This window comes from Mesoplodon bidens, assembly GCF_964165515.1.
Source record: "Mesoplodon bidens genome assembly, chromosome: 4".
Lineage (NCBI taxonomy): Eukaryota > Metazoa > Chordata > Mammalia > Artiodactyla > Ziphiidae > Mesoplodon > Mesoplodon bidens.
In genome coordinates, this window is record NC_138160.1 from 100,371,172 (window position 1) to 100,392,068 (window position 20,897).

At 46.0% G+C, this 20,897-nt stretch overlaps 2 protein-coding genes and 1 long non-coding RNA gene across 4 annotated transcripts in view; 1 reads left to right on the forward strand and 2 right to left on the reverse strand.

The window, feature by feature from the left end:
• Positions 1–11,955, forward strand: part of LOC308615726 — a 48,300-nt gene extending 36,345 nt beyond the window's left edge. Inside the window, exons 3-5 of one of the 2 annotated variants that reach the window (XR_014015623.1) lie at positions 3,012–3,170; positions 5,513–5,597; positions 11,033–11,955. This is a non-coding gene — a long non-coding RNA (uncharacterized lncRNA). Of the gene's footprint in view, positions 1–2,430; positions 3,171–5,512; positions 5,598–11,032 lie in introns of those variants that run through there. The other variant, XR_014015624.1, reaches the window with a different exon arrangement.
• A 764-nt stretch (positions 11,956–12,719) lies between these two features.
• Positions 12,720–20,897, reverse strand: part of LOC308615700 (protein FAM170A-like) — a 39,068-nt gene continuing 30,890 nt past the window's right edge. The window contains exon 2 of the mRNA XM_081231334.1: positions 12,720–13,489. The gene's annotated coding sequence lies outside the window, so the exon portion shown is untranslated. The remainder of the gene's footprint in view (positions 13,490–20,897) is intronic.
• Positions 13,559–20,897, reverse strand: part of LOC308616344 (protein FAM170A-like) — a 28,886-nt gene continuing 21,547 nt past the window's right edge. The window contains exons 5-6 of the mRNA XM_081232607.1: positions 15,523–15,672; positions 13,559–14,731 (exon numbers count right to left, since the gene is read on the reverse strand). Of these exons, the coding sequence (XP_081088733.1) occupies positions 13,904–14,731; positions 15,523–15,672 (978 nt within the window). The 3' untranslated portion in view covers positions 13,559–13,903. The remainder of the gene's footprint in view (positions 14,732–15,522; positions 15,673–20,897) is intronic.

A 20,897-nucleotide genomic window follows, 5' to 3' on the forward strand; every position in this document is an offset into this window, starting at 1 on the left:
CTGAGGCATATTCAAATTTTAAGAGTTTATTTCAGCAAAAATTGATTTGAATCGAGCAGCACCGAATGGGAAACGGTTAGGATGCTCCCCATACAGGAGCTGGGAGAAAGACTTCTGTAGAGAAGATGCAGGGGGAGCAAAGCGAGGGAATTATCTGACTGGCTGTAGCATTTGCATTATTTGGAAAAGCTGAATTGGCTGTCTGCGATTGGTTGTCCTTAGGTTTCACTTTCTTAACCTTGAGGCATTACAGGCTTAGGTTTTGGTTTGCTTACGTAGGCTGCTAATGTATTAGAGCTGCCTCAGTCTAATGGTCTCCTTGTTTAATTGATTTAACTGTTCTTTATATTATTATTGCTTCTTTGCAGAGAAATTGTCTCATGGACACACATGGTGACTCTAGTCCTGACCTGCTATTTCTCAAACGTGTGTGATTAGTTGCAAGGGAACCTTCGTGAGAAAATGCATGATTCTTTACCAGCCCATTCCACTTATAAGAAAAGTAATACAAATTATATACCCCAGTGGTACAGTAGTTTGAATTACTTTAATATACAAAGAGCAGCACATAATTAAATTCTAAGATTCAAGAATCGTATTTCTTTTACTGGGAACACCTGCATCAGAAGAGATTTAGTCTGGATGAATACAGCCCACTAGGGATCCTCGTTACAACACTGTGTGCAGATTAAACTGTAGAGAAATAACAGAAGGAGTTGATATTACCAATGTCAACCCATTTTCTCAGGCCACGCTAGCCTGGAGTTTTAAAAGGGGTCACAGCAATGGTAATAACCCGTATTTTTAGCTTTTTATCTCTTTGGCTATTACAAATCTCCATGTCCTCCCCACCCAGCCCCAGCAGAGTCCCAGGGGTTGTCTCCTACATGTGCTCCCGTTCTGTCCACCTCCTGTGGGTTCCAGGATACGTTTCCTTCCTCCTCCACTTCAGCCCCCGTGGTGGTAGGCTGGTTGCCCTCATAGGGGACACAGATTTTGCTCTCAGTTGGCAGCCTTCCCTGGTACCGTTCTTGCCTCTGCCTCTGATTTCTTTCTTGGAGTTCTTTTTTTTTGCGGTACACGGGCCTCTCACTGTTGTGGCCTCTCCCGTTGCGGAGCACAGGCTCCGGACGCGCAGGCTCAGGGCCCTGGCTCACAGGCCCAGCCACTCCACGGCATGTGGGATCTTCCCACACCAGGGCACGAACCCGTGTCCCCTGCACCGGCAGGCGGACTCTCAACCACTGCGCCACCAGGGAAGCCCTTCTTGGAGTTCTTGATGTGAGCCAGGCAGAAGCAGGACATGGAGTCCTCTCCCTTTCGGGATATGCATGGATCTCATAGCAGGGCAGGGTTGTTAGTATGCCTTCTCTTTATTTTTAGATGGACAGCCTTCTCTTTTTAGCACTGAGTCCATGAGGGTAGGTAGGCCACGGACAGAGCTGGGGAACATTAAAACTATATTAAGACCATCACCTTATCCTCCCCTTGGTTCCTCATGAAAATACTTACTAGTGTTTTTTGGCAGACATTAATACCTATTAGCTGCCAGAGGAGCCCAGGATTTAAGCACAAAATAGAGCCTAGACTCAAGCTTAGGGGACCCCATATATCAATACTTGTGTTCACCCTGGGGCTGATTTTTTTTCCCTTCTATTTTTCTGTGCTCTCTTTCTTGTACTCTTGGCTTCTGTTTCTTTGGTTACTTGAAAAAATTTAAAAAATCTTAGTTATTGAAGTGAAAACTGCTTTGAAAGGCAGAACGCCCTAGGTGAGATCTATCTCCCTGATTGAAGGGAAAGACATGAAGGAGACTCACTGAAATAAAGTGAGTATTTCCAATCAGAAGAGGAATATTCTACCTCCCTCAGTGGTGAGTGACACCAAATCAGCTGGAAAGGGCTCTCATTCCTAGAGCTAAGGAATAAGGAATCTGGAGCTCACTGATACTGTACATACAAAACAAAACAAATCTAAACTGCGATATGAAAGCAGCGTTTAAAATTAACCAAGGGAGGCAGAGCTTCCTGGATTTGGATTTGGGGGTGGCAAGTACCCGGGTGCACTGCCCCTATTTTACTGTCCAGAGTGAGGTAAATAGTCCCTGCTCTGAATTGGGATTTTGGGGGGGAGCCGTTCTCTCCCTTTACGTTCCCAGTATCTTCCTAAACCATCCTGAGTCCATGTCTTTTCCTTATTCTCATTTTATTAGAACCTCAAAGAAGATCAGAGATCACCTGACAATTTGAACTCTGTTTGTAGGAAGGTGTTTCTCAATCAAGACAACACTTAAAAGGCAGCATGACCCGGGGAAAAGAATGTAGTCATCTGGGTATCAGGAGACCTGGAATTTTCTTTTCTGACAACTGTGCCACCTTACCAGGGAAGCTCCCTTCTCCTACCTCTCATCCCTGCTCTCCCCCTCTACCTCCGTCAGTCTGTTTCTTTGTAAACAGTTTTTATCTACGTGATCCCTCCTTCTCTAAAGTTCTGAGTATATAATTTTTTTTTTTTTCGGTACGCGGGCCTCTCACTGTTGTGGCCTCTCCCGTTATGGAGCACAGGCTCCGGACGCGCAGACTCAGCAGCCACGGCTCACTGGCCCAGCTGCTCCGCGGCATGTGGGATCCTCCCGGACCGGGGCACGAACCCGTGTCCCCTGCATCGGCAGGCGGACTCTCAACCACTGCGCCACCAGGGAAGCCCTGAGTATATAATTTTGAAAAGCTCCTCCCACCCAAGGAGTTTCTTCAGACCCCGAGGAAAAGTCTCTAGTTGGGAGGGGAGATGTTTTCCCGTACATGTATTGAGCACCTCATATGTAACAGGTGCAAGTCACCATTCAAAGCGTCCTTTATGTGTGTCATTTAATCCTTAATGATGATAACACACGCTTGTATAGAACTTCCTCTGTGCCAGACTCTGTTCTAATTAGTTTACATACATTCACCCATTTAAATCCTCATCACGAAGTGTATGAAGTTGGTAATATAATGATCTTCCTTTTGCAGGTGACCACTGAACCTTAAAGGAGAAACAAACATAGTGCCCTAGGGCCTAGGGCTGATCTCAATATTCATAAACCAGGACAGGACAATCATCTTCTCTTGACAGATGAGGAAGATGGGGTTCTAACAGGCTAAGGAAAACTGCCCACAGTCACAGAACAAGTAAGTAGCACACTTGGAAATCAAACTCACGTCTGACTTGTTCCAGAGCCCCCATTCTTTCCATTTTGCTGCTTTGCCTCCCAGAGACGTTTTTGCTTTGTCATAAATCACAGAGCAGAGCGTGGCACTTTTAACGAAGGAAGAGTTTGCCAAATGAAAAGCAGATTAATGAGATATTTGGGATGCTTTGCAGTAAATAAATCTCTTTCAGAATTCTCATGTTCTCCCACTCACATTGTTAAAGCCGTAACAGTAACAATTACCTCAGCCTGGTTGAGGCCGTGTGGGAGTGTCTGTCGCCCTGGGAAGACACTGGGGACCCACAAAAGTTTCCTTGAGCTGACTGAGCCATAGGTCAGAAATTGGATATATCAGAGGTTGGCTTTCCCCGTCAGAGCCTCGTCTTGTCCCTCCTGTTTCTGGCTGTGTCTTGAAACGCGGTTACCTGAGGAGAGGAATAGAGCTTAAAATTGGGTCAGCATTAAGAATATTAGAAATGTCAATGTCAACCTGTTCTCCGAGACTTAGAGCACCATTTGAACACGATTGCCCGAGACTTGAGTAGAGTCTATCTTTTTTTTTTTTTTTTTTTTTTTTTGCTGTACGCGGGCCTCTCACTGCTGTGGCCTCTCCCGTTGCGGAGCACAGGCTCCGGACACACAGGCTCCGTGGCCATGGCTCGCGGGCCCAGCCGCTCCGCGGCATGTGGGATCTTCCGGGATAGGGGCACGAACCCGTGTCCCCTGCATCGGCAGGCGGACTCTCAACCACTGCGCCACCAGGGAAGCCCTCTTTTTTCTTTTTAATAATAGGTAATCTTAGCTATTCCCTGGGAATTAAAAAATACCCCTTTGAAACTGAGAGGCCAGAGCAGAAATGTAATTATTTCTATATGATACACAACTGAATTTAAAGCCAAATGCTCACATTTATATTCAAGAGGAATGTGTGTCTACTTAACGCTGGTGTTGAGGGTCTGGGGGATGTGAAGACAAGCAAGTCCTGGGCCCTTTGTCTAAGAGCTAGGAATCTACTAAGGGAAATGGGGTGTAAGCTGTAATAATCTGTGCTGCGAGGGGAAACATAGCATTTACTGCCCATCTGCCACAGGCCAGGCATTGTGTCAAGTACTTTATACAAGGCCATGGCAAGATGGATGTATTAGCCCCATTTCTAGGGGAGGAAAGCAAGACTCAGAATAAGTTGTCCTGGGCCAACAGCACTTTATGAATACGGCTGAGATTCAGACTCAGGTGACTCTAATGACAGACTTGCACTCTTTCCCCTAGGATTTACTGTTAATTAGGCAGGATCCACTTAATGGTCTAACGTATTAGGTATCCTTCATGGGATTTAAAGATTCATGAAATTAGCTCACCGAGTTGCATAACGTTTTGAGATGACAATTTTTGACCTCGGGTATTTTTTTGTGTGTGTGGTATGCGGGCCTCTCACTGTTGTGACCTCTCCCGTTGCGGAGCACAGGCTCCGGACGTGCAAGCTCAGCGGCCATGGCTCACGGGCCCAGCCGCTCCGCGGCATGTGGGATCTTCCCGGGCCGGGGCACGAACCCGTGTCCCCTGCATCGGCAGGCGTACTCTCAACCACTGCGCCACCGGGGAAGCCCCTGACCTGGGGTATTTTCAAGAGCCTTGGGCGAATCAAATAATTTTCAGCTTTTTCCAAGGAATGTACAAAACAGAAAACTTTACCCATTTCTTGTGCTTTTATGTTGGTGGGGTGAGGTTTATGGATGGTCTTTGGGTGAGGGATAGAAGAGGTCTGGATAACCCAGATAGCTCCATTACTTGGTGAGAAATAATGGTTTTGAAGTATGACTTGGCTACTTTAAAGTGGCTGTATCAGCTCAGTAGGAGTTAGCAGTTTGATGTGGCTACCAAAAAGCCAGTCTTAAGAGAAGTATCTCTGGTGGGGGAGGTAAGAACCCCACTCTGCTTTGCCTTGGTCAGACCTTAGTTGGAATACTGTGTTAAGTTCTGGGGACTGTAGACTAAGATAAATATAAAGCAACTAGGACACACATTCAGGAGAAAGTTTGAATCACAATGTGGAAATGAAATCTGGACGTTTAGGGAAATAGGGCTGTGCAGCTGCAGAAAAGACTTGAAGGGCTGAGATAACAGTCTTCAAATGTTAGAAGGATTGTCTTGTGGAAGAGGAATGTTGATTTTTTTTTCCTCTGCGGCCCTAAAAGATGCAACCAGAAGCCACAGGCTCTGGGGAAGTGGATTTGTCCTTACAAGGAAGAATTTTTTGTTCTATCTGCCTAAATATGTTTTATCTGCCTAAATATGTTGAGTTTTTTGTTGTTGTTGTTTTAGAAAGTGGTGGATTCCCAGTCCCTGAAGGTCCTAGGACATGTGCCAAGTAATTACTTGGTGGAGCCATGGCAGAGGAAATTCAAAGGTACCATGGATTGGATTTCACAAGCATCAAAGTCCTTCCCAACCCTGAGCATCTCAGTACCTGTGGACTGTCCTTCCAGGCTTTGCCTCCACCTTTGTCACTAGGGTTGGGGTATGTTTTGGGGGGATGGATAGATGGATGGGTGACGGGGAATAGGAAGAATGTACAATGGCAAAGCAGTTACTTGGTCCATTCAAATTTGGTCTGCCATTTTAAAATTTTGCCTTTCCTATATACTCATTTGCTTGCCCTAAACTCTGGGCACCTGGGGGCCTTTGCTGTAACTGCTTGTGATCCTCAACATCGTACCCCATCTCATGCAATTGGGTTCTTATAAATGTTATTTGACAGTGATTTTTATCAGGTATCAAGTATTGTCAGGCTCCAATAGTAAGCGAATCTAACTTCGCTGTATGTACAAACTCTAGGTTTGTAAAGCTTGTGGCTGCCTCCCCTCTCTGGGGAAAGACAGAACCTGAATTCTTTTCCAAATTTCAGTGAGATGGAAATTTTGGGACACCCATGAGACAGAGAACCAGTCAAAGGGCTTCACACTTAAAAGTAGCCTTAAAAATTACCCATATGCCAGTTGCACTACTCCCAGCTCCCTGTCAGGTAGCAATCTTCAACTGTTTTGAAAGATCTCTAGCTCTTTTTATCCAATTAAGGACTGAAAGTGATTGACAGAAGGTTTTTGCTCATAGTCTACAGCTGAACTCTTGTGTCAACAGTAAATATTCCAGCAGAAGGAGTGGGGGTTTGATCATTTTACTGCTTTCTGCAGGGCAGACTCTGTGGGCTCATGGCAACATCTAATCTTCATGACCCCAGTTGTCACACCCAGGAGTAGGTTTCTCTCTAATCCTTTTCAGAGCTATGAAGAGCAGGGAAACATGATTTATAGACCAAGAGGCATTTTCATCATGGGATTTGTGAGCATTTCATATCCCTTTCCTCATTATGGATACACTGCCCATCCTTTGGAAGAGACACTAAGGTGTTGGTCAGATCCTGTTAACCTCATTTACTTCCATGAATTCATGTCAAGTGTATTATGTTCATGGAAGAGACTTTCAAAACCCTACCGAATGGGTTTAGAGGAAGATGGGGCTAACTTCAGATGACTTCTTTAGGCCAGAGGTTTTCCTAGGCACCAGTAATCATCTGATTCTGCTTTCTAAGGCTGCTTCCCTTACTTACAATTCATACCCAGAAGCTAAGTCCTTGATGCAAAGGTGTTCTTTACAGCTGTGGGTTTTACCTCAATCTCTGGGCTCCTTTAAAAATAAACTTCGAATATTCTTCTCAACCCTAGTTATTTGAACTCTGTGAGTCTCAGCTCAGTTTATTAACATGATTAATTTGCAGTGGATCTCTATGTCTTATGTCCTTAATACATTGCTTCACACAGGGACACCAGCTCAGGAAGATTTTGTCTGTTGCAAATTTATGAGGAAGTTGAATATTTATTTTTGGTACTTTTTCACCACCTCCCCAACATCTGCCTCCTGATCAGATACCATTTCTTCTTCTTCCTGTCTCTACATTTCCAATGCCATTAAAAAATGGCCCAATTCTCAGCCTGTTTTCCCCTAGTCCTTGCTAAAACAGTGGCTGATGATGGTTTAAGTTAAGGCACCACTTCTCATGAGGTTACTTGTATTTTAATAAAAATCTTGGAAGGGTAAACATTCAAAGTCCTGATTCTCTATGGTTAAATTTTAGGCAGTGTAAAAAATAGTTTTAGATGGAGACGAAGGGAGTTGGGTGGATTACACAGGACATGGGATGAACAGGGCTGTGACTTTTTTTTTTTTTTTTTTTGCGGTACGTGGGCCTCTCACTGTTGTGGCCTCTCCCGTTGCGGAGCACAGGCTCCGGACGTGCAGGCCCAGCGGCCATGGCTCACGGGCCCAGCGGCTCCGCGGCATGCGGGATGCTCCCGGACCGGGGCACGAACCCGTGTCCCCTGCATCGGCAGGCGGACTCCCAACCACTGCGCCACCAGGGAAGCCCGAGGGCTGTCACTTTTGTTCAGTTACATGAACATGGTGACAGGCAAGCATAAATGCAGAGATGGCATTCCTGTGCTGGTATGGGGAAAAGGAAGAGAGGCCACTGGTCAGGACATTGTTTTGCCTAGGGAGGAAGAAGATCCAGTACTTTGGTGATTTATTTAAGCTTTTGTTTTTTTTTGCGGGATAGAGGAGCAAGTAGGGGAGCTCATACTTGAAGCCGAATCCGGCCTCCGTACCCTGACACTGAATTAAATCTCAAGACAGAGTTGTGGGTGAAGTAGAAAAGAATAGCTTTATTGCTTTGCCAGGCAAAGGGGGCTAGAGCAGGCGATTGCCCTCAAAACTCTGTGTCCCTGACCTGGAGAGGGTAGTGAGGAGTTTTATAGTAATCGTTCAAAGAGGAGAGCATGATCAGCTCATGGACATTTCTCTGATTGGTTGGTGGTGAGGTAAGTGGGTGTCAGCATCATCAACCTTACGGTTCCAACTGGTTCTGGGGTCTGCGTGTTTGTGGGTAGCACACCATTAACTTCTCCCACCTAGTGGGGGTTTCAGTATCTGCAAAACAGCTCAAAGATATTGTTATGTGTATCCCTTAAGGGGGAACCAAGACCCTGCCCCAAGGCTGCACTAGTGTTTCTTTTGACTATTCCTCCCTTGTCTCGCATCCCCTCCCTTCTCTAACTAGCAACTGTTTGAACCTGCTCCTTGGAACTCAGGGAAGGTCATGGAGGCTGAATGAAGCCTATTTCCTGTAATCAAGAAATGGGGGACACCGATACAGGCTTTGTGCCCAGGAGCCCACAGGGTCCTGCTAGGGATCATACTCAGTGCAAGGAGATGTGGAAAATCCAGAGATAAGGAATCATGGCCTCTACTTTCCAAGGGCTCCTACTCTATGTTGTGGGGGAAATCAGACACATTCATTAAGAGTCTGCCCGACTGAAGGATGTGAAAAGAGTTATCACAGAGGTACAACTAACATGCTGGGAAAATGTGTGGTCCATTCTCACTGGGATATCTGGAAGGGCTTCCTGTAGAAAGTGGGATTTTAATTGAACTTAAAAACAATTTGTACTTTGAAAAATCATACTCTTGAAAGAAATGAGTTGAGCAAGCGCCTGTCCTCTGATGGAGGGAGGGAAGTCTGGCCTAGTTGAGTGGAGGCGGGAAGGTGAGTGTTACGCTTAGTCTGGAAAACTCGGCAGGGTCTTCAACCCTACGGGGCTTTGAACGTTCGGTTGACTATTTTCGGTTTTCTTCTTCTCGCATTGGGAAGCCATTTAAGATTTAAGCAGGGGAATAATATTCTTAAAGAAAATAACTATGACCAGGATGAATTGAAGGGAGGGAGAAACGACATACTCATTTATCTACAATTTGGGGAAGAGAGGAAGATTATCTCTAATTCATTAGATGTGCGTTGTATCAGCAGGAGGGAAATAAGCAGCATATCTTGATACATAAATCCTCCTCCCATATATGCATTCTTTTTCACCAGGGAGCAAGTATTTGGCAGCCAAGTTATCTTTAAAGTAATAAGAAAGCTATTTGGAATAAATGTTTCAGAACCATTTGTTACTTTGCACAGACCTATGAGCAAATAGGATTGAGCTAAAGCATTTACAGTGGTATGTGGTTCTGCAGGGGCCGCCACCCTATTATATATACTTTTATCTTGGCTAAACTCCAGCTGTTGCCACTGCTATTAGTCAAAGAACTGAAGTGTCAACGAGCTAATCAAAATAGCAAAGTGGGAGTCAAGAGTTTTTCCGCCTGTTTCCTAAAGTCTTAGGAAGATTGTTTCCTTTTTATTCCTTATATTCAGAACATAAAAGCCTCCCAGACATCTAATCTTTACTAGGTCAAACATTTCAAAAGGCAGTGGGATTATTTTCCAGTTGCTTTTCAGTTTAAGGCAAGTGTTTTAGGGGCTTCCAAAGCCTCCCTCCTGAATCAATTTATGAAAAAAAAAAAAAACAAAAACAAAAAATGAAGGAAAGGCATTATTAACCCAACTACATTGTCTTGGTGTAAAAATCCTAACATATAGCATAGTGGGAAAAGGTTCTGAATCATGACCTAAGAGATGTGAGTTCTAGACCCAGTTTTGTGAATGCATAGCTTGGTGGTTTTGTCAAGTCTCCTATTTAACAGGGAGGGATTAGAATTTTTCTGTATGTTTTCTGTACTATTCAGTAGTATTGTTCACAATTACTTTTGCCTAAGGAGTTTAGAAAATGGAGAGACACATGATAATGTTGCAGGAAGAGGGACCTCTTCCAGGGCCCAAGGGTGGGCTCTTGTCTACCACTCAGAAAAGAATTTTCTGAGGAGACACACGTGCTGACAAAGCAACAGACTTTATTGGGAAGGGGTGTCCGGGTGCAGAGCAGCAGGGGAAGGGAAGCCAGGAGAACTGCTCTGCCATGTGGCTCGCAGTCTCAGGTTTTATGGTAATGGGGTTAGTTTCTGGGTTGTCTCCGGCCAGTCATTCTGACTCAGGATCCTTTCTGGTGGTGCACACATTGCTCAGCTAAGATAGGTTCCAGCGAGAAGGATTCTGGGAGGTTGGTAGGACATATGGACAGGAGTCTCCTCTCTCCTTTTGACCTTTCCCGAATTCTTCCGGTTGGTGGTAGTTGGTTAGTGCCGCGTTCCTTAGCAGGACCTCCTGTTTTAAGATAACTCGTGCAAGTGGTTACTATCGGGCCTGGTCAGGGCAGGCAGTTTTGGGCAGTGGTTTCCCTAAAAATAAGATTGTGGTCAACAATTTTGGGTGGAAGTGATGTGTGTTACTTTTGGGCCAGAACTCACACTGCCAGTGTGAGGCTCCAGAATTCTTTCTGTCTACAAAGATGACTGAGAGAGGTGGCTTTGTCCTGCTGGGGGCAGGAATAAGGAAAATGAAGAGCAGAACTCCTAGGCAGCCCATGATGGGCATGTACAAGGAGCGGGAAATGAACCTTTGTTGTTTTAAACCACTGAGATTTGGAGGAATTATTCAAGCTTATTCCTTTTTGTTAGTTTGTTTTGCAATATGCGGGCCTCTCACTGCTGTGAGAGGAAGATAATAACAATGACAAGTAGCAAAAGCTCTAACATGGAGAATACACTCCATTATAGCCAATTAATGGGAGTGGGAAACTCGGGTTCACTGTCCAGGACATAGAAATAAAAGCTGAGGATGCTCTGAGGCATCTCTTGGATCTCTATAAGCCTCCATCATTTCTGATGAGTAGGGTTGACAGATAAAATATAGGCTGTTTAGTTAAATATGAATGTCAGAAAAACAACGAGTACATTTTGAAGATAAGTATGCCCCAAATAGTACATAGGATCTACTTATACTAAAAGCGATGACTTACTATTCATGTGAAGTTCAAGTTTAACTGGGTATCCTGTATTTTTATTTAGTAAATCTGACAGCCCTACTGATGATCCACAATGGAGGCAGTTCAGGAACGGTACATGCTGGCTCTCGGACAGTCAGAAATGGCTTCAGCAGATCCAGGTACAGTATGAAATTCTTTTTGGAGGTAGCTCAGAAGCCATGGCCAGCCCTTGACTGCAAGTACTGCCTCGGGTTTCCCTGAGGTGGGGTAAACCGTCCTCTTAATGGCCTTTTGGTAAGTCTGGAAGACCATATCCAAGGGGAGCCCCAAAGTCAGTTTCATCCTCACAACCATGTTTCCACTTCCTGGAATTGGCTGCATGTGACTCACAAGAGATGAGGAGGTTTGTGAAAATTGGGAGTGTCATAGCTTGAACCCTTTGTAGGTAAAGTTTTGGTGTTCTGAGAGTTTTAACAGGAGCAATGTGAAAGACTCCAGGTCCCCGGGTAGATAGAAATAATCCTGTTCTACTTCTGTGTATGGGACAAGTCTGTAGTAGCTCACAGAGCAAATATCTGGTCTTAGAAAGACTGATCCAAGCTTGGATGTTTCTGGTGACAAGGCAAGGTCGTGAGTTTGAAGTTCACCTTTTATGGTTGAGGAGACAATGAAGTTGTCAGAAGGGCAATCGTGGAGGAGACGTTGGCTTCATCCATTGTGCAGGCTTGTATATGTGGTTCTATGTAGATTGTGTTTCAGAGGTGGAGCTTGTTTACAAGTATGAACATTCGCTGACGTGCTTTTTGGACCTTCATTCCCAGAGCAAGAGCAGTGCCGAGGCTCTAGAAATGCCATGGATATTCTGAGCTGTCAGTGGCATTTCCCAGGTACTGTTCCCTTGGTGCTGCTCCTTGAAATGTGCAAAGGGATTATCATCTGTTTTGTGGCCGGTCCTAGCATTGTGAAAGGAAGCTGCTGCACCGGGCTCAGAGGATTTCGGCTGTGGTGGGAGGAGTAGTAGTAGTACGACGACTATAAATTGTATCACACCATATCTATTACATCTTGAGAGTGGGATTGGGGGGTTATGAAGCGGGACTTTTATTGTACTTTTATACATTGTCCCCTTGAAAATAATTCAATTTTTAAAAATTAATTAATTTATTTTGGGCTGCATTGGGACTTTGTTGCTGCTAGAGGGCGTTCTCTAGTTGCAGTGAGCGGGGGCTACTCTTGGCTGTGGTGCACGGGCTTCTCATTGCAGTGGCTTCTCTTGTTGCGGAGCACGGGCTCTAGGCACGCAGGCTTCCGTAGTTGTGGCACGTGGGCTCAGTAGTTGTGACACACGGGCTCTAGAGCGCAGGCTCAGTAGTTGTGGCGGGCGGGCTTAGTTACTCCGTGGCACATGGGATCTTCCCAGAACAGGACTCGAACCCATGTCCCCTGCATTCGCAGGCATATTCTTAACGACTGCGCCAGCAGGGAAGCCCAATAATTCAGTTTTTTATAAAGAGAATATTCCTAATATTCTTCCAAAAGTTTCAAAGTATATAGTTGGATAACACTATGAAAAATTAACTGATATATTTTTTTATTATTTCTCTTTGCTCCCTGGATTTTTTCCCCCTCCAGTCAGCTAGGCACTCTGAGTTCACTGCATTAGGAAGGTAAAGACTCAGCAGAAATGAGGGAGAAAAAAAGAAAATTCTCAGCTTTGGAATGTTCAAAACAGAGGCCACAGTAGAACAGGTGAGAATTCGGTGCACAAAAAATAAATCTCGTCTCAAATGTAAAAAAGAATTCTCTGCACTGGGAGGCAGGAGAGGGAGGGAGGGAAGGACTGAAGGAGAGAGATCAGTGTGACCAGGGACATGGAGACTGTGCTTGAGGACGATAGGCCCAGGAAGAGAATCAGAATCTGGAGAAGATTCAGCCTGCACGCGATCATTGCCTCCAGCCAGCACCCTCATCTCAGACCTTGGGAAATTCAGAGAGAGAGTGGGAGTACGTCAGGAGGGCCACGCGCATAGTCTGTGTGGCAGGGGTTGTGGCCATTCCCTATTTGTGAGGAGTCCCCAGCAATTTCCAGGCCTCCTTCTGGAAAATGCTGGCGGACGTCTCTAGTGCTTATGTGAAAGCTTGTTCACAAACCTTGAAAGATACAGATGTAGATGACAGATAGATGCATAGATAGAAAAATGTAATTAACTAAAACCTCCAGGAAAGGTTTGGAAAATGCCCTTTATTGCATAGGATGTTCATATTGTCATATGATGTTAGACTGAGTGCCGGTCCCTTCATCCTCCTTCAGACCATGGCATTCTGTCTGCTACTATCCCGAGGGTCCTTTCTTCTCCCTGGAAGGGATAAAACAAATGAGGTAGAACAGGAAGAGACAAGAAGCACTCCAAGCTCTGCTGGTCAGGGTTACCCTCCAGCGTTGCCTTAATGCTCAGAGCCACACACACCACAGTGAGCTTGGCTCCAGATCAACTACCACGCGACGAAGGTTCTGGAACATTTCCATATCTCGGGGGACCTCATTTCCACGTGACTCTCTTTCATATTCCCCTTTGTCACAAAAGGCTAGGTCCAGTGGTCAGGGTGAGATCTCAGCTCAGGCCCAAGGCTCTCAGACCTCAAAGTTCCTGTCCTGCAAGGGCCCCTGTCCTCTCTTCAGACCACTCCTGGCTCTCTCTGCCGACAAGGAGCTGCTGGTGGTACGTCCTCTAAGAGTTGAGGCCCATCGTGCAGACCCTGAGAAAACTCCTAGGAAAAGGCTCCACCTTCTTGTTGAAGTCAACAGAGCTCAGTTCCTTTGGAAGTGCTGGGTGTGTCCCAAGTTGATGCAACTGCACAGCCATTAGGTAAACCAGCACATGTGTGCGGCCCCTTCCCTTAGACCCCTCTGGGCCCTCGTGACATAGGCTCAGAAGACTGCCAGCCTCAAGCCTTACCTCTTCCAAGGCCACACCGTCTCCAGGATCTTCTGTCCCATGAATCTCAGTTGCTGTGTGGAACTCAAAAGAGAGAAAAGACCCTGCCTGCAGGGTCTCTTCGGGCTGGGGCCTTCTAGCTTCTCTTCCTCGTCCTCCTCGTCCTCCTCATCCTCAGAGGTGGTCTTGGGTTCCACACTGCCCTCCTCCTCAGGGGTGCTCTCGGATTCCACATAGCCCTCCTCCTCAGCAGTGCTCTCGGATTCCACATTGCCCATCCACTGGGCCATGGTGAGATGAAAGACACGGCAGCTGAAGCCCTCCAGGACGCCGAACTTCACGTGCTGCTGGAGGATCTCCAAGGTGGGGAAGACCCGGCAGCAGGCCATGCACCTGAAGCCGGTCTCCATGGTCACCATCCAGTCCGGTGTCTTGGCCCTGGGTGTCTCCTGGACTGCAGGTGACCCTGATGGGCTGCCTGGCTCTGCCCTTTCCTCATACTCTTTCTCCTCCCCAGTGGGCTCACTGTCAGACAGGAGGCTTTCCGTGCACACATCAGAAGAGGGGTCAGTGGCTACTGTGCACACATCCTCAGGAAGGATCACTTCTTCTATCGACAGCTGCTTTTCAGGCAACTCCAAGGGTTTCTTTGTCTTCCAGGAGACAGCTACACCCTTGTTCAATTGTACCTGCATGTAGTGTATTTTCATGCCCCTTTCCTCTTTGTCTGGGTGCAGATTGTTCTTACAGGGTGAAGAGGGTGAGGAGGAGACACAGTGTGATGGGGGAGCGGTCTCTCCTTCTTCCTGATCCTGGGCTAGGGGTGCTGTAGGCTGGGCAGTGTCTCGATGTGATCTCCGGATTCCTGAAAAAGGAAATTAAAACCATAATAACATGCATGGGCCATGCCGGAAGCTGAGGGAGCACGTGTGGTAGACGAGAGAGGGACATTTGCATGACGTAGCTATGTCGTGAGCTTGATGTCTGTTGGCCGTAGGACGGAGCGGTGTATCTGGTGTCATCTGTGGGCTTTTCATGTGCGTGTGAGGGGATACTGGAGCGGTGTCTGTATACAGGGTTGTGGAGTATGGTGGTGAGGGCTGTGGTATGTGAGGGATGCGGCTGGATGCGTGTACGACGAGCAGTGTGAGTTTGGGAATATCGGTGGTGCATTACTTGTGGAATGGGGCTGTGGTGCTTGGGGTTTCTGTGTGCACTGAGAAGGGCTGTGCCTGGAGGGCGGATGTATGTGTGAGCTGTGTGGACCTGAGCTGGATGATGCTGCTCTCAGGCTGGAGGTCTATGATGCAGAACTCTGTCCTTCTCTGGAAGCAAAGGCAAGATAAACCCTAAATATTCCTCTGAAGATGCTTAATCTGGTCCCTCTTCCCTCCACCTCAAGCCCAGACCTTTCCGGCCCCCGCTCCTTGACTTCCCCACCATGGTAGTACCAAGATTCACACACACACCCAGACTCAGCTGGGATCCACGCCCTCGTAACAGCTCAGCCATCCTGCCCAGGCTCCTCCACAGAGCCCTCATCACCTCTGATGACCCTGGGTTTCCTCTCAGCCTCCCTGGGATCTGTGTGCCTCCTGCCTCACAGCCAAGCACACCCTCACCTGAGGAGCCCCGCGCCCTTACCAGCGTAGATGAGCTTGCACGGAGAAGAAGCACAGGAGAAGTATGTAGAGGCAGAGGAGACCTCCCCTGCCCCTGGGCTGCAGCCTTTGGCCACCACAGTGGATCCAAGCTGAGGGGGATCCTCTTGTGACTTGGAGATTCCTGAGGGAGGAATGAAAGGCTCAGGGTGAGTTCATCAGTCCTCTGTCCACAAATATTTACCGAGTGTCTGGCACGTGTCAGGTGCAGTGAATACACACAGTTGACAGTGTAGTTCCCAGTGGATACTGCAGTATTTAATTCAAATCAGTACTTACTCTGTCACTGTCTTGTTGGTAATGTAGGCCTCGGTGGTGACTGTGAGTATGTGGGAAGAGTGAGTGATGTGTATCAGTTAAGTCTGTGGTAAGTGTGGGATTGGCATGGGGAGCACGGTGGAGATGTGTCTTATCTGTGTCTGTGGCCTTTGTGTGCATGGTTTCTGTTCACAAGTCAGGAATTCTGGGACATGTAACTTTTCCTCATTACATGGTGTGGCTTGTATTTATGGTGTGTGTTCATTCATTCATTCACTAAGATTCAGTAAGCAGCTACTCCTGTGTATCCGGCACTCTTCCATTGTTGTAGTCTCTGGTAACGCTGCACATTCTAGTAGGGGAAGACATAGACTAAACAAAACTACAATAAATATATAATACCTGAGCTGGTGGTAAGTATATAAGGGTTGCGAGACTTAGCGAAGAAAAATACAGGGCACCCAGTTAAATTTCAGTTTCAGATAAACCCAGAATAATTTTTTAGTGTAAGTATTCCCATGCAGTATTTGGTCTTACTTAGTTTTAGTGTAAGTATGGCCCATACAATATTTGGGACATACTGATACTGAAAAATTACTTGTTGTTTATCTGAAATTCAAACTGAACTGGATAGCCCATATTTTATCTGGCAACCCTGACATGGGTTAGTGAGACTGTGGTTCACTGTGGTTTGTATAAAGCGGGTCTGGCATTACTCAAGAATGTGTTACAAGTGTGGTGTGTATGACACGTGACTGGTTCTTATAGAGGTATTTAGCGATGGCTGCAGTTAGCTGTGTTTGTGCGAGAGTTGAGGAGATATATATATATAGTGTGTGTGTGTGTGTGTGTGTGTCCTATATATATAGTGTGTGTCTCTATATACATATCTCATCTCCAGCGTTTGGTGTTGGAGGAGAGGATTGTGATACAGGTGGGTTGTGTGAGAACGTAGTAGAGGAGGGATGCGTGTATATACCTCCATGTGCTGTGTGTGGTTTAATACGGAAGTTATATGTGGGGTGTGTGATATTTTTGCTGTATCAGAGTGTCCATGGGTGTATGAGTTACTGTCTCATAAAACACCCCTACCAAGAGTTCTATATACACTCTTACATACACCGAGTGTCAGCCAGGTCCAGGCAGGGTGACAAGAACTGTACCACGCAGACTTTATATCTGATAAGCACTCTCCCCCCATTCATCCTGCTCTTCTCTGCACTACGACACACACACACACACACACTCACACACACACACACACACTCACACACACAGGAACATAGAGAAAAATATTCTGAATGGTCAGGGGCAGTCATTGCCTTCCCCAGCCTGTCCCAGCCACTGCCTGAAAATCTGCCTGCTGTCTAGAGCTCCATTCCCAGGGCCCATCCTACAGTCTCCAGGGCCCTGGGCCTGGTAGGAGCTACTGGGCTCTAATCTGGGGCAGAGACCTCTAGCTGGAACTCTGGGGTGACCACCCCCTCCCAGGGCAAGCTACTCGCCTACATTTAATGCACGCAGGCACCACGTGGCCCGTGGCCCTCAGAACTCCCTGCGGGACCCTGAGGACATTTCTCACCCCCGTCCACACGGTCTCAGTCTCTGGAAAACCCTTCCCTTCCCTTGGTCTCCTTTGGGAAATTGTTCCTGTTGAAGGAATAAAACCTCCTTGCTTTCAATATGACATCATCCCTAGACAAACAATCTTCTTTTGAACTGTATTCCACTTGTGAAGATATTTTTCAACAGGGCCTTCAGCTCATGGGGCTTCTCTTTCCACTTTGGTAAAAGAGGCCAAGCAACTCATGGGTCTCTCTCAGCATCCTTGCATCCTTCACATCCCCCACCTCATGACCCCAGGGAAAGATCCAAGAGAATAAGAGAGAAATCGGGGACTGAGAAAAGCTGCACCTCTAGGTCTGTGCAAGCAGGATGCAGCCTGCTGTGAGTCCGACAAAGCTCCAGGCCCGGCAGTCCCAGGAGAGAGTCCTCAGACCAGCGGAGCCGACCTCCCATATCCCAGGGGCATCTGGCCGTTCTGTGCCGTCTCACACCACAGGGAGCCTCCGGATGGCTACGGCAGCATCAGTGAGACAAGGTCTCTCGCTCCCTGCTTCACAGGTGACACGTTCTCAGTCCCCCTCTTCCTAGAGAAGGTTCAGTTTGGCAGAAACCCATGTGCCCCAGACAAGTTGCCCCCCACATACCTCCTCCCTTCTGGGCAGTTTCCTGGGACTCTTCATTTTCCAGGCGTTTCCTCTTTTGTTGCCGTTCCATCGTACCAACTAGAAGTCTCCCTTAGAAGATGCCTCAAGAGACGTCCAACTCCTCCTCTCCCCTACAGGTTGGCCCTTGTTGGCTCTTGGGCAATCCGTTGAAATGATTCAATACAAATAAAAATAGTCAAGTCTCCTAAATGGCTGAAAAACTTGTACCACTTAGTCAACCAGCAGTACTGCCTAGTGCTCACCAGGGCTGTTAAGTTTCCAAGGTTGCCAGGCGCACAGCAGGATTCTGTGACCTCAATGATGACATCAGAGCATTCTGTGGACCTAGGTTCAGCACAGTCTCTGCAATAGCACAGGCCCCGTTTTCAAGAACAATTCCTTTTTCCCAGCCGAACCTTTCCCGTGAAAGGGAAAGGTTCATATCATATCCATCATAAATTGTATCATACCGTATCTATTATAAAATGAACATTTTGATTGGAGATCTTTTAATGTCTTTTATATAGAGATTTAATATGAATATTTTAAATGGTCTCCAGTTTCCCTGTGGATTATTGACATTTTAAACTCTGCACTTCAATTTTCCCTCAATCCCTGTAATTTTGTCACGGTTATTTCTGTACTTAAAGAGGAGTAACAATATAATTGATTTCTTCATTTTTTTCCCATCTCTTTCCAAGGTACTGAATTTGATTGTGTCTTACGAATGAGTGAAAAATGCTAGTCCTTGAGTCAGGATATTGGGCCCTTTACCAAGTAACTTAACCTGTCTGGGCTTCAGCTTCTGTATGTGCGATGAAGAGGCTTGGACTAGCTGACTTTTCAAATGCTGTGTTTCTTTGATTCACTCTCACTTACTGATCTGCTACTTAAGAAGAGGGTCTCTTCTCATAAAGTGAGAACAGTCGTTTTCTAATCCTTGGGTTGGGTGGAGTTTAAGTGGTCGTACTCAGTTTGTTAGTTATATTTACTTTTACGTATGCTTAGCTCTAAATAATTTATATGGCTCTTGTGACTATTTTTAGATCTTCTTTTTTTCTTATTTTCCTTTACAGTTTCTAATTTGTTATCGCCAGTGTAGAGGAGCCTGATTGATTTTTAAAATGTATTGATCTTGTATGTGTCTGCCTTGTTGAACCGTCTTATTAGCTCCTGCTAGTTTATCTGTGGGTTCTTTTGGGTTTCCTAGATAAATGAGCATATTAAATGTAAATAATGTGTTCTTTGGGTAAAGTTTATTTTCTTGCATCTCTCTATATAAAAGCAATATGTTGAATTGATTTAAATATTTAAATACTTACATACCTGTTATCACAATCTAACCTTCTTTATCTTCTCTTATTTTCTTTCAATCAATATTATGTTTTCAGGATTTGTCCACGTGAATCCATATAGATCTAGGTCTTTGATTTTTGACTGTTTGATATTATTTCATCACACGCGTATAGCATCATTTATTTTCCTTTCAAGCATTATTGGACAATTGGATTGTTTCCCTCCCTTCTCTAGAACAAACAACGTTTCCTAGAATATCCCTGAAGATATCTGACAGTCGAGAAGGGCCAGGCTGCCCGAAGGATTCCTACTTGCCTTTAGCCACCTTCCAACAGGCCATCTCCAGCCAGTAATTTGAAGCATAGCTGAAATGAAAAGTCCCCCAAATGTGGAGATCTTAGGAGCTTCCTAGAAGGTGGGAGGTTCATGATAGGCATCCTGCTGGGATCCCAGGGGAGTCTGAGCTGGCCTGAACCTCATCTTCCTCCTCCACCTCTCAAGAGAAATGTGGAGGAAAGAAGACTTCAAAAACTGTGAGTAGGCAGAGGGAGAGAGATTGTGGGCCGAAGCTGTAACTGAGGTCTTGGCGTGGGCTGTGAGGACACAGCGCCTCTAGAGAGCCAGGCTCTGCCTTCTGAGCACTTCTCCCCTAAGGCTGCTCATAATTCAGGTGGTACCAGCCATATAGAGCCGACTTGACCCACACTGTCACAGAAATCCTTATCAGAATCTCTTCCTCTTCCTACACTCTTGTGTCTGTTACTTGGTTATTGCCTTTGGTGCTCCACTGATGTGAACCACAGTCGCTAGGGGATGGAGAACACTAGTGACCCATCTTGCTCTGTGGCCTCAGTCCACAGCTTGAGGGTAAGGGAAGAGGCCAAATGAAGGTCAAGAAGGAAAGATGGCATTTGAAGAGAAGACCTGAGTTAAGGGTGTCTTCTCAAGGCTTGATGAATGAAATGTAGCTCCAGTACCTGAAGTCCTGCTTGTTCTCAAGGCTGACCACGGGGCTGGGTGCACTCAGTGAAGGAACCGTATACACTTAGTATTTCCTTGCTTGCTCACACTTGCCCTCCTCTGATACACACTCTGCAAGACTGATCTTCCCCTGAAACAACTTTCCACCTGCCACTGTCATCTCATGAACATTTGCTTCCCCTTCCTAGTGTCCCCCTAAAATGCCATTGCAGCCAATTCATAATTTGATAATCATGCTTCTTACCATAGTCTCAGCAACTTCTGATAAATTTTATTCTCTTTAGTCCATAGTCTTCACACATCAATAATCTTCCTTAACTTCCTAGCTGCAGGTTAACCCATTCGGAATCATTTCTTTTTCTTTCTCTTCTTTGGCAAATCCTTTCTATCTTTTAAGGTCTTTTTCTTGTCTCTCTACCATCCTGCCTTCCTGAACTTCTTTTTTTTCCGTTTAAGTAACCTTTCAATCTCCTTCCCCAATTTCCTCATAAACATTGAGAGCTTATTCCTCACACGTTAGACAGCGGTTTATGAATGGCCAGGCATAATGGACTCAGAATGAGTTGGCACCCCCGATGTACCTGTCTTGCTGGGGAGCCACAGGT